Here is a 13,457-nt window from a genome sequence, read left to right as displayed (position 1 = left end):
TATTTATTACCTCCATAAACCAACAATTTATCATACTAACGTCCCAGGGTCTAACAAAAGCTCTAAGGCTATATGTTAAATCAGAAAAAGCTGTAGAGACAAGTTTGACAGCAGACTGATACTTAGAGTCAGCTACCAGGAAACGGAAGATTTGATCGAGGTGCGTTGTACTGGCAGAGAAAAAGTAATCCAGCAGAAACCAAAATGAGGCATTTAAGTCACACAAGAGATATAGGAAGGGATTTAAACAACATAGGAATAATAATCAGGTCTGTCAGTCTGTCCTATATTAGCCAAACTTTAATAATATCACTATGGTTGTGTTTACCTTGTGGAAGCTCCCGTGGAAAACCCGCTTCACTTGCTCATCATTGAACGTCGCTTTCTGGATTTCTCCTCTGGTGTCCTTGTTGTAGAACGAAATGGTTTTGCTTGAAGCTGAAAAGAGACAAGAAGAGTCCTTCATGAAACCCCCGAACGCGGCCTTCGACGGATTAGGTTCCGTATGTGTATTCTCATGCATTTACCACGTTTAAAAATGATCGGCCTTCTGGTGCGACGGTAGACTTACGGTTGACAGTGACTCCAACCTCGGGGTTGTTGTTTTTGTCCGCAATCTGCCAGATGTCAAAAGGCTCGGTCATTGTGTCGGGAAGCAGGCGGAAGAGCAGGACGATGGTGTAAGATGGGGGAAGACCTTCCGGATGTATCTCCCTGTTGATGTGAAAAGAAGTCATAACATCACATGCTATAGAAATCAATCCCAGGATGATTAAATCTCACTGCTGTGTGTGAAATTGACCACACATAAGTATTTTCCATTTGTGTGTGCGTTAAGTCAACAGCTGGGCCCACGCACACACAAAAGTATGTTGAAGAAGTTTCCTGAAGTTATCGTTAATGGTCGTCTAATAAAGAAACAAAGCTCTTGAGCCAAGGGTGTTTTTTGCTCCCAGTATGGCAGAAGTGGAAGGAGAGCCTGGTCCAGGATCTTCTAAATTCTACACCTTTATATTCCACATACAGCGTGAAGGAATAACTCTGGGCGTAGTGCCAAAGGGCACAAGGGAAAACCCTGGGAGATGCATGGGAGATGAGCTCAGCAGCCTGGGAATATGCACACGCTTCATGCATTATGCACATTATTCACACCGTTTAGACTCGGTTCTTACTTGGTGGGTTGGTTCACGAAGGAATCCTTGTGCAGCCTGTAGGCAATGTAGCTGTTGAAGGAGCCCGGCTCCATGGACACACCTTTCATGCCGGCAAACGTCCGGTCTGTGATGTTGAAAGCCTCCAGCATCCTGAAACCTGGAGAGGGGGAGGGGGAAATAAAACATGAGTCATGTTAAGACCAAGATAAAAAAGAAATGCTGAATCCCCGTATGGCATAATAGTAATTTAATAATGCTGGCAAACTGTGAGAGATTAGTTTATATGCATATGTCTGTTGTGAGGTTTAAATTCTTACCAGGTGTGGTGAATCCATTGATGTAGATCAGGGGACAAGCTGAAACGTGACGGGATGTTATTAGTGGAGTTGTGAGAATTTCTGTCAGTATCAGCTGAATCAGCTGGACTGAGGTGTATTCATTGACTAGACTTTATGACAAATATTATTGTCTGCCTTACTGGAGGTGGCCGTTTCGCAGATAAAGGTGATCAGGTTGTCCTGAATCTTGGCAAAGGCGTCATAGTCGTCGACCACGAATACGTGTCTCTCGCTGGGCTTACTGCCGATAAGTCTCAGCTCTGACATGTCGACATCAGCTACTCCAACCACAAACACGCTGTAGCCTGTGGGGGAAAACACACACACAAAAGAGAGAGAAAAAAACAACAAAGACTATTGTTAAGCCTCCAATAACCATTGGCAGTTTCAACACTGGGCTGATTAACAAGAGTTTATTAAATCAGCCATGCACTTCAGCTCCAATCATAGGGAATGAATTGAGACTTAACAGTTCCACTAAGAGGGTGTGTGTTGTACAAGCTCAAACCATAATAAATGTGATAATGGTCGACAATTCCACACGGACCTGCGTGCTGCAGTTTCTCTGCGCTCTTCTTGACGTCGTCCTGGGAGCGTCCATCTGTGACCACCACCAGAACCTTGGGCACGTTCCTCCTCATACCACTGTCCGAGGTGAACACCTTCTCGTAGACGTGCTTCAGGGCAACGCCTGTGTGGAGAAACAGGGATTGGAGAAGAGTTATCAACGCCTTGAGGACAACTGCCAGAGAAAATCTATTGGTTTTTGCATATCCAGATTAAGTCTAAACAGCAAAAAATGGTGTAGGAAGTATTCACTCATGTTGCAAAGTACTAGGGTTCTGCATCACGACCAGCACAGGGCGACTGTTTGGAGAAGGAGATTATGCATTTTTCCCGCATCTCTGTTTCAAAGCTACGCCACAGACATGGTTACGTCTAGTTTGTTACCAAAGCAAACCATGCAGATTGGTTTTGTTATGCCTGGAGACACAGATCTGATTTTGATCACTTACAATAAAAAGATCCGATTAGCCTGCAGTCTGCACAGAGCTTGATAGTGAACACATGTTTTTCGCCTTACCTGTCTTCGTGTTTCCTCCTCTGTAGCGGACATTCTGCAAAGCGGACAACACGATGCCCTTATCGTGGTACGTGTTCAGTTTGAACTCTGTCTTGGCGTCGTCGCTGAACTGCACAAATGCGGCCTATTGAAAAACAAACGGAAAGATAATCGATAAGACAGCACATGGAACAAAACCAACACTCTTCCACACAATCAACACTTCAAGAGAAGGATTGACGCTGACCTGCATGCCCTTAGGGCTGATGACATCGAAGGCCCCAGTCATGCTCATGACAAACTGGATGACCTTGTGGAAGCTCTCGTCTCCGATACTCCAGGATCCATCGATGAGGAAGACCAGGTCTGCTTTGGCACCTTTGCACACTGCAGCACATGTACAACAATTATGCAAAGGATAATTCCAGCTTGGGTGTATGAAGGATTATTTGTTTGCACACAGATTTTTTTCACACACCATCTAGTGCAGGGGGGACTGTGGCCGGAGTCGGTGGGGTCGGAGGCTCAGTTGGTCTCTCTGTGGGTTTAACCACTGCAAAGACAAACAGACAAATTAAAAAAAAAAAGAAGCCAGAAGTGATATTCTATGCTGTGGTAAGACAGGATACTATCTTACATGTCCTCTCTTTGACACTGACTCCAGGTCCCTCCATGTTGGGTGTCTGGGTGTACACAGTGGCATTGTAGAGGGTGTCAGGAGTCAAGCCGTCGAAACAGTAGGTGCTCTCTGAGCCTCTGACGGTGACCTCTTGAGCTCCTCTCTTGGAGGCTAGAGAAATCAGACAGTGATTTAAACTCTTATATATTTAGACACAAAGTATTTCCATGAGGCCCACTGTGTGACGCACTTACCGTCAAAAGGATTGACTTTAAGCCTGTAGGAGGTGGCTGCTCTATGAGGGGACCACTGGATGCAGAAGGAGTCGTAGCTCACTTTGTAGGTGGTCAAGTCGGTCACATTCAGGTACACTAAAGGGAAGCAAGCAGGGCTATCATTAGCGCATGCACTCTATTATCCGACCTATTTGCAATGGCTACCACTCCCTATGGAAACGTCTGTTTAATTTAAAACATTGATGTCTGGCAAACCAAACCATAATGGCTTTATCAACTTACATGTGGTGCCTTGTCCAATCAAAGGCTCACTGAAGCCTGTGTTGTACTGTGCCAACACCTTGACGTCATAGGTGGTTCCGGGTTTCAGGTTATGCAGTTGATGGGTGGTCACGTCTCCCACAGACGCCTCCATGGACTCAGCAGAGCCTGAACAGAGACACAAATGCATGAAATATTACAATCTAGCAGTGCAAAAAATAAGACTACGTTATCAACACGATCATTTTCATACCCTCTGGCTGATAGATGAGCTTGTATCCCGAAACCCTAGAGGGGGCGGGGTCCCAGGACACCCTGAAGCGGGTGTACCACTCATCAGACACTCGGAGGTTCCTGGGGCCGAGCATGCCGACTGTGGGAGAGAAAAGACAGGGCAGCGCGGTCAACAAAATGGCTTTGGTTCACTGCAGTTGTTCTTTGACTTTCACTGAGGTCATTACCCTGCTCTGTCAGCGCGGTAATTACTAAATTAGAGCTTGTTATGGCTTTTGAATTATGAGTAAAACATGTGCGAGAGGGTGTGATCAAAAGGGCGATTAAATTAGAGACAATCGAGGACGGGGGAAAAAAAGAAGAAAATGAATGAATGATTCTTTTAAGAGCCACCTCAAAGAGTGGAGTAGCAATATATTTAATGGGATTTCTTTGGGGATCTTTTTGTTTTCCCCTGACTGGAATGCAGCCATGTTCTAATTCTCTGGGAAAGGCTCTTAGAGCTCTGGGCTTGCATGAAAAGCCAAAACCTTCACTTCCAATTTTGCTCCAGTGACTGCAGATCCTAATCAGTGTATCAGTCGATTCCGATTTTCTGCACTCTTGTGAGTCCATATGCACGTGCAGTTAATAATTCGTCTGTTGATATGCATAATTTCATGTCCTTGAATGGTCTCGGGCACCATTTCCAAAAAGACCCACAGGGATTACTATGTAACTGCATTCAGATGACCACGCCAAAGTGACTCATGTCCATTTTTTTCCATCCATTGATGTTGACTGAGATCTGACATATTTCTGAGCTATGTGGACACAGAAATCTGATTGTTAATTACCAATTTCAAATTATTTTCAGCTCCCCAATACCTACAATAGACAAAGAGGCGTAAAAGCTCCGTCTGAAAAGGTAGATTTTTTGTCTATTAGGAGGAATGCGAAGGGGGAGCTGCTCAGGGTCTTTCTCCAGCAAGGATCACTCCTATGAAGATTGACCTTTTCCTTGCCACGAAAATAAAACCTTGTCGGATCTTGTAGAAGTTCTCTATTTCATTCTTCACCAGCAACAGTGTGCGTAGCCTAAGAAGAGTTTGTACCTGTGCGTCCATCTCCCTCCAGTTCTCCTCCTGGTCCATCAGAATAGATTGACGTCACCTTGATATTATAAGGCGTGTCTGGGTCCAGGTTCTGCAGGATCACACTGTTCCTGTTTCCTGGTACTGTTGTCTGCGAGAGAGAAAATAACAAGATGTTGAGAATCAAAAGTGCATTTTCTTTCCAAAACGATGTTTGATTGATGAAAGATTTATACATCTGCTTACATATTCCTCAATGGGGTCTCCTACGGTTGGGGCATAGGCGATTCGGTACTGCACGACGGGACCATCGGCGTGTTCCCAGTTCACAGAGAGAGTAGTCGTGGTAGGGTCGTAGACTCGCATGTTCCTTGGGCCACTACGGGGCACTGATCATAGAAAAGAACATGAGTTTGTTTCTATCTTCTTGTCCCAGTGGTTTTTTTGAAACGCATATCTCAGATCTGAATTTGAAGTCTTTAAACACATAGGCCCAAGCTCTTACATGTCTTTCCAATGTCACTGATTGCGGGTCCCTCGCCATCGCTGTACAGGGCGACCACCCCGACGTTGTATTGGGTCTCTGGGATGAGCTGCTCCAGCAAGGCCGTGGTGGTGGTTCCCGGTACCACAATCTGATCGGGGACACCAAAAGCTTAGAGAATGAACTTGAAGACGAAAGGGTTCGTGTGAATCTGACATCTACATTACTCTGATAGTTGCTTGTTGTTCACTCCTTCTAACACCTGCTTTTTTTCTTTTACAAAACACCCTGTTTCTGTGAGCACAAAAGTGCAAAGAAGAGCCAAATATTCCTTTGATGTTTGGAGCCGTGGTGGTGAGGATGAGGTGAGGACGTGGGCTGTCTGACTCTTTAACACAGTCTGACAGTGAACACAAGCGGTAATATCAGGCACCACCTCCTCCTCATTCCATCTGATCCGAGTCGGTGAGTTTGTTACTGAAGAAAGGAAAAGCTCTTCAGTGGTTCTGGACTGCTGCTAACCTCCCAGGGGGGGAGGGATAAACACTTGTGTGAGGGGAGATTTTAACAGAAAGGGAAGAGCTCCGAGGGAGAGCACCATATGTGAGTGTTAGACCAGCAGCTCAGCAGCTGGGTGGGTAAATCTTCTGTCTGTGTTTTCATCATGCTGTCAACATTATTTCACTTTTGATTTCCATCTCACGCGGCCTGCTCCCACTTTTTTAAAATCCGCGAACAAAAACACGACGAACATTCGACACTGATAAAGCTGCAGCGCCGCAGCTGTTATTGTGCGATGGTGTTGACAAATGCCATGTTACCACTGATGCACACAGCAGTGCCTCCAGGCCTGGAAAGAGTCGAGTCAGAGTTGAGTCTGCCATAAATGTGCTCACGAATAGGGACAGAGTGCACATGTCTCTTTAGAATTCAGTGTTAAGCAACAACTCAAAACTTCCTTTCTTTAACCCAGAGATCCTCTACACATAAAGATGTGGGCACATTGGTACCAGATGCCACATGAGCAAGGGGCTGTAATTAAAAAAATTCTTCCTTAACGAATGTTTTATTGCCTCGGTTTAAAAAGGCTTGTTCGTGAAAAAGAATTCAACTGGCAGTAAATGCACACATGCACCATTTTGTGAACCGAATAATGACTGACTGACTGACTGATTTGCTTTTAATAGTTCAGGAAGAGGCACTTTTATTCCTAATGACATGTGGTATACTGTAATAAGTAGCTGAAAATGGGGAACATGTGCTTCCACCCCCCCCCCCCACTGATGGCTCCCCTGAGTGTTTGTGTGTCTTAAGTATATGATTTTAGGGCATTATTTCATCGTTGGTTTTTGTGTATGATATATTTATATGCTCGTTTACACCCCATTCGCGCACGATGGATGGATACTCACCGACTCAGAGGGTCTGAGGCCAGTCAGAGGTGCATAGATCACCCGGTACTGCTGGACTGGTCCTGTGGCAGCCTCCCAGCGAACATTCAGAGTGTTGGTCGTGGGGTTGAAAACCTGGATGTTCTTGACCGGGCTGCGCTCCACTATTGAGTCAGAAATGTTGGGTGTTTGGAGATAATGGGAGATAAGGGAGAGGAAACAAAAAAAGTTTTTTCATAAATGTTCATACTACCACTGTATGCTGGTAAAATATTTGCATATCTCTTAAGGAATAATTTTAATGTATTTTTGAAAATCAGGAAATTATCCATTTGCCCTGATACACTTTGACAGTGAGCTGATATTTTCAAAAAACTAAAAGTATCTCGGAATGACTTGAAATTTACCATCATAATAGTCGTTATCACCCTGAACAAGGATTTGTTTAAAATATTCACATATCTCATAAGGAATAATTTTAATGAATTTTTGAAAATCAGGAAATGATCCATTTGCCCTGATACACTTTGACAGCGAGCTGACTTTTTTCAAAAAAACAAAAAGTACCTCGGAATGACTTGACTGACTTGTATCCTCATTCACATTTTAAGTAGGAACAGCCCGATGATTACATGAGAATGTTTCAATAAAATAAGAACAATACTCCCACCAGCCAAGTTTAAGGCACGATTTAACAATACAGCTATTAACATGACACTTCCTGTCAGTGCCCTTAAGGTTAATGAAAAGGATATACGAGGCATATGTGTGGCCCCGTGTGAAGCTTGCCTTCTAACACGCAGAGGCAGATGTTTAGAGGCTTTGTGCCGCTCCCTATTATAAACTCATAAATGCAGGGGGAAAAACACAAGTGAACAAGCTTCCGTACTTTTAAAGTTTCTTAAAGAGTATAAAGCCTGTTGCCAAGGAAGCTGCTTTGAACTCGGTCGGTGACTAGTGTTCGCTGCCACAAGGTTAGCAGTGTGATTGCATTTACTGTACATATTGTGTAAGTATGGTCAACATGTCCAGGAAAAAGCCACTAAACATGGGGGGGACCATTGCTACAGAAGGGAAAATAAAGGTAACAGTAGCAAGCATGGAGCATGACCTTAGCCAACAGAGTTGAGAGCCATAAAACATATAATGCTCTCTATTCATTTCTAACCCTCCCCTCTCTGTTTCTTTTTCCCAAAGGGGAGCCAGTTACTTCAACACAGACCCTCCCCCATTCAGCAGCTCCCCCATTATCCTGACCACGACCCTCTATTCCAAACTATAAATGGACAACATTACGGTAAGGAGAGAGGAGACACCATTATAATGCCGCCAACTCCGAGGAATTCCTTCCTATGCAATCAACCCGCAAAATGCTGACTCATTCCCAGCAGAGGTTTTGGCGGTTTGAAGTTGTGGGAGAAAACGGAAAAATAATTTCTCCCCTTGTAGAAGTTCAAAGTTAGCGCACGGGGCTGAGCGCTGTCATTGTATGTTGTGTTGTATGTTGCACTTAACATGCAAGGTGAGGGCTTGCAGTGTGCATTCATTTGGCTTGGCTTGCTGGATGCAGAAGGCCTTGAATGAAAGTGAATAAATCACATGCAACTGGCCACATTTTTTGCCACATAGCGACAGCAAGCCAGCAGCTGAGGCCAGCAAGTTCGTTTTGGACGGACATGAATGGATTCCTGAATAAGGAGGGAAAAAAAATAATAATAATCCCACCGCTGCCATTACTCCCTGCCAAGTCTACATGGGCTTCTCTTAACCCTGACATCTATCTTCCAAGGATGTCACTGCTGCATCAAATCCTCCCTGCACGGACCACACGTCTTACTTGTTACCCACACCAGACGCAATATGCATGCAGTGCTTACATGTTTTGCCGTTCTCAGACATGCGTTGTCCCTCCCCGGCGGAGTACACGGGAACCACGGTTACTCTGTAGACCGTATCAGACTGCAGACTCTTCAGCACGTTGTTGTAAGTGCTACCTGATACCTGCACCTAGATTGAGGGACAATAGGGCATAATGTCAGAGCATATTTTTGGCCCAAAACTCAGCGGTATAGAGCTACTCCCCAGCGTACCATCTCCTCTTCTCCTCCAGCTTCAGGAACGTAGAAGATCCTGTACTGGCGAACGTTGCCCTCAGCAGGCTCCCACTGGACTCTCAGGGTGCTGGTGGTAGGATCGGTAACCTGCAGGTTCCTTACACCACCCAGTGGCTCTGGGGTAGGAAAATACAATGATGCATTAAACCATTAAGTACCTGGGTAAAACTGTAGATCTGGACACTAAGTATGGGAGAACTTTGAGTGAAATACAACTTACTGGTCTTTCCAAGGCCGTTAAGCTCGCCGCTGACTCCTCTTGCATAGACAGCCACCACGTTGATGGAGTATTCAGTGTCAGGGGTCAGCTTGGGAAGCAGAACAGTAGTCTTCTTGCCTCCAACTTGGGTCTGGTAAATCAAGAATCAATGTTAATTCAATTGCTTGTTCATCTTTTTACTATAACTCAGTGAAGCTGCCATGTGCATAAACCATGGACATAATGAATTGAGATATCCCCGAAAAACAAACGGCTGCAGAATATCACTCTTCGAAAACCATTTTGCAGCTTCAGAATCAGCACAGGGGAAAAGATATTTGGTGTGTTTTCCGTGGGATAAAATTTTTTTGACAACTCTCCATATGTTCCTTAAATTGATGTTACTGACTTGGTGGAAAGAATTCTACCTGAAAACTATTGGACTGCGGACAAATCAGAGGAGGAGTGTTTTGAGTGTTTTTGGACAAGGCTTTTACACAGCGCTACGGCCAAGGTAAATCTGCAGGCTGATGGCTGAAACAGTCGGATGTCTTGTCATTAGGAGTGATGACTGGTGATGAATTTACAACGTTGCTTTTGGCGAAAGCTTTAAGGGCTGGGGATAATAATAATTCTAAGTCTTGTAAGTATGTTTTCATGTGGATTTGTGAATGATAAGGATTTGCTTTATCACACGCAAGGCTTTCTCAATCAACTGACTGACACTTTAATCAGCAAAACAGAATTTTTATCATTTTGGCCCATTCTCTTGTGAAAGTGCAACCTGTGCATGAGAAATGTCCCAAAAAAAACCCCCCACATAATAACACACAACACCCTCTGGGCCCTCTGCCGTTGGTGGAATACTGAAAGTGGACCAAGAAGGACTGGCAAATATTATCTCGCTACCTTCCAGTTTTCCTTCAACTCTTTCAGTATGATATCACCCATGCAATCAACACAGCTACATTTCATCAAGCGCTGAAGTGGGAAAAAATTTCCACCCTGTCTTTAAAAACCCAGGGAAAATAATGGCCAGCGAATGACCTTCATAACACCGGCTGAGCTGCAGCTGGATGTCGTACAAAACCGCATATTGGGCAAAGGGTAATTAAAGAAAAATGGCAGTGTAGTGGCAAGGTAACGTCCAACAAACTACAGATGTTTCAACAGTGTAGACAATTGTCTGGGGATCTCATTAGATCAATGCACAAAGATTTTGTGAGAACTTCCTTGTCTTATATGACTGGATATGTGCAAGTGTCAGGAATGGCCTCCTAACACGGCTCAACGCCACTAACGTTCATCCTTCTTGAGGAAGATATAAAAGGTACATATTGATAGGACCTTTTTACACTTCACCATATGAAACTACGTTAAATGTTGTGCATGAGGTCCATTCCGCAGTTGTATGGGGAACATAAGAACACATAAACGTTCACCTTCTACGAGCAGAGTCGTTAAATTATCACGCATTAAAAGTTTATCTGTCTTGACCATCTCTTCACGAGTCATAAAATACCCCCGCAGGGCAGGGGAGAAATATTTTTCTGCTGTGATTTAAGGACTGTTCCACAGCTTAACGGTGTGGCTATCAGTCTGTAACCTCACATGTGCACGTGCATAAACACAGTCGTTGGTCTCGCCTTTTTTTTTTTTTTAAAGACCTTGCTTATGGAAGCAATGAGAAAACGTCTGACAGCAAATTAAAACCAAAAAACCCAGCCGTAATCCAAAAGGGCTATAGCAGATTGAGAAAGGCGGTCAAAAATCCACGAGTCAGGAAAGGGTTTGTGTCCACATTACTGCTGCCATAACCTAACAGTTATAAGATTTGATTTAGAATAAACACTAAAAAACAGTGGTAGATTTTAGCTACTGTGCACTCTTTGGTTTATTTTTGGAGGCAAAGCTGGAGGGGATAGAAATCCACTGATCCACTGAATTTACCATCATTTGTCTGGCCAAGTAATGCTTGACCGAAGTCCAGTGAAAACTGAGGAGTGAGTAGCAAGTATTTGAAAAACCGAGTGTTGTATACAATTCATTTTAAAAAAAGTCAGCAAGTGCTGCACTTTAAAAATAATCTTCCTACCCACTGAAGTCAGATTGACACATAGTGAAACTTAACATCTGCCTTATGTTCTTTGTGCTTGTGGAGAAGACCACATAGATGTTGTTGGGACTTACTGTCTGGCTCCTGCCTCCAGCTGTGGGGACATAAGTGATCCTGTAGTTCTGGACACGGCCGGCAGCTGGGTTCCACCTGGCGTTCAGAGTGGTGGTGGTTTCGTTGAACACAACCAGGTTCGTGGGCGGCGCGTTGGGTACTGGAGAAAGCCGCGCACACAAACACATGCAACCGCAATTACAACCATGTCAACATGTTTATCTGTTGCGTGCAGTAGTAAGACTACACTCCCCCACCCCATGGATTTCCTTGCGAGTAACTTTTAAAGACACTGTCCTTGATATTCTGATCTTCCTGGATTAAGATGTCTTATTTTTCATGAAAAGAAGCACTAATTTGAGTCAAGGACTGTGGCTTTAAAGAAGAAAAGACAAATCCACATGTGGGGTTTTGTCTTTTCTGAAGCAGGAATGGATTCTCTTGAGTAGCCATGGATGGATGGATGGATGGATGGATGGATGGACAGAAGACATTGATGGACTGATAAGTGCATGGATGAATGCGATGAACAGATGGATGGATGAATACATGAAAGATGATGGAATGGTCGGCAAAATCATGGGGTTGAAACCCTTGCTTTGCAGGGCATGCACGGTCAAAACCCAACTTGTGTCATTTGAGTATGAACATACTCAAGAACAGCCTTGGGTTGAATGGTGTAGACAATGGGACAAACAGACAATAAAACCATGATGTGTCAGATGGAGCGGGTGGATGAGTTAAGGGCGTTGCTTGATGATGAAATTATGGTTGTCCAATGAACAACCGTGCTGATGACTGAAAGGATGATATATGGAATGATAAAACATGCTTCCATCAAGTAAAAGCATCCTCTTGCTTTACCGCAAAACATACTTACATTTGCTAACAGCATCCTTCGACACTATAGAGGCAAAAATAGGCAGATGTAATGGCCATACCCTTGTACTGGACATAACACTCAACATTTGGTCTCGCCTTTGGTCAAGATCCAACAATGATTCTGCAAATTGGTGTTAATATATGTTGTATTGGTTGTCATGAGTGTGTTTGTGTATCTTACATGTTCTCTCCGTGCCCATCAGATCCTCGCTCTCCGATTCGTCCGGATAAATCGCGGTCACGGACACGTCATAGGGCGTGTCTGGCTCCAGGTTCTCCAGGACGTGTGTTGTCTCGTCGTTGTTCAGAATAGCCTGATAAAGAAAGAAACACGAGCACGCGGTACATGAGGGAAGCTGCTTGACTGCTGACATATTTAGCCAATACACACTAAACCTGGGGGAACACAAGATCCATAATAAAGTTATTAGAATTTGATTTGTGCTGCAGACTTGTTTTTTTATGAGATTTTTTATCTGCTTTTACTTGAGATCTTTTCCAAGGCATCCCCAAAGAGCATTCTGTGAGACTCATCAAGAAATACCTGCGTGATTTAGCGGAAATGTGAAAATTTGTGACAGCTGCTTTTCTCTTACAAATTGTAAGTCGCCTTCTCCCTTCCTAGACCAGCCAATGCGGTACAGGGCCACATCAGGGGCTCCGTGCTCCCAGGTCGCTCTGAAGCTCGTCTGGGTCACTTCAGAAAATCGCAGGTTCTTCGGGGCAGGAACCACATCTGCACAGTAAAGGTCAGGGAGTTAGTTGACATCAGTGAGATCAATTTTGTCATGGGTTAGGGTTAGGGTTGGGGTTCCTACCAGTGACTGCGTCTCCTAGCATTGTCTGTCCACGTCCCTCATCATAGACTGGAGTGACGGTCAAAGCATACTCAGTCTGGGACATCAGGTTGTCCAGTTGTGTAGTGGTCACACCTCCTCCAACTTCCAGCTGTGCAACAATTAGCGACACTTGTGAAGTTATTCATACACAAAAATCATTCATGCAAATGTATAGCGCTTTTTTCAATGATTTACATCAACTTCCCAAAATGAAAATTTGGGCATTAGGCCAATTGTGTCCCTGTCATGGACTGGTGACCTGTCCAGGGTGTACCCCACCTTTAGCCAGTGACCCCCGTTAACCTCATGTGGAGAATAAAGCGGTAGAATATGAGTGAGCAAGTGAACTTCATATGTTTTTCCTCTTCGGACCAACTTTGCCAAGTCTTGTGAAACTTAA

The 13,457-nt window shown here is 44.2% G+C and overlaps 1 protein-coding gene across 3 annotated transcripts in view; it reads right to left on the bottom strand.

Moving 5' to 3' along the window:
* The window catches only part of col12a1a (collagen, type XII, alpha 1a), a 53,226-nt gene that overhangs the window by 14,354 nt on the left and 25,415 nt on the right, over positions 1-13,457 (bottom strand). For 2 of the 3 annotated variants that reach the window (XM_083907828.1, XM_083907826.1), the window contains exons 27-51: positions 13,037-13,166; positions 12,815-12,954; positions 12,400-12,532; positions 12,217-12,240; positions 11,357-11,496; positions 9,188-9,317; positions 8,944-9,083; positions 8,731-8,860; positions 6,875-7,017; positions 5,484-5,613; positions 5,225-5,367; positions 5,000-5,129; positions 3,925-4,044; positions 3,693-3,839; positions 3,429-3,545; positions 3,193-3,345; positions 3,034-3,108; positions 2,803-2,942; positions 2,577-2,700; positions 2,040-2,183; positions 1,633-1,797; positions 1,472-1,510; positions 1,173-1,311; positions 572-714; positions 329-438 (exon numbers count right to left, since the gene is read on the bottom strand). In XM_083907828.1, the coding sequence (XP_083763954.1) occupies positions 329-438; positions 572-714; positions 1,173-1,311; positions 1,472-1,510; positions 1,633-1,797; positions 2,040-2,183; positions 2,577-2,700; positions 2,803-2,942; positions 3,034-3,108; positions 3,193-3,345; positions 3,429-3,545; positions 3,693-3,839; positions 3,925-4,044; positions 5,000-5,129; positions 5,225-5,367; positions 5,484-5,613; positions 6,875-7,017; positions 8,731-8,860; positions 8,944-9,083; positions 9,188-9,317; positions 11,357-11,496; positions 12,217-12,240; positions 12,400-12,532; positions 12,815-12,954; positions 13,037-13,166 (3,129 nt within the window). The remainder of the gene's footprint in view (positions 1-328; positions 439-571; positions 715-1,172; positions 1,312-1,471; positions 1,511-1,632; positions 1,798-2,039; positions 2,184-2,576; positions 2,701-2,802; positions 2,943-3,033; positions 3,109-3,192; positions 3,346-3,428; positions 3,546-3,692; positions 3,840-3,924; positions 4,045-4,999; positions 5,130-5,224; positions 5,368-5,483; positions 5,614-6,874; positions 7,018-8,730; positions 8,861-8,943; positions 9,084-9,187; positions 9,318-11,356; positions 11,497-12,216; positions 12,241-12,399; positions 12,533-12,814; positions 12,955-13,036; positions 13,167-13,457) is intronic. The other variant, XM_083907827.1, reaches the window with a different exon arrangement.

Source organism: Microchirus variegatus, assembly GCF_963457635.1.
Source record: "Microchirus variegatus genome assembly, chromosome: 21".
Lineage (NCBI taxonomy): Eukaryota > Metazoa > Chordata > Actinopteri > Pleuronectiformes > Soleidae > Microchirus > Microchirus variegatus.
This window is presented reverse-complemented; position numbering and strand designations above follow the sequence as displayed.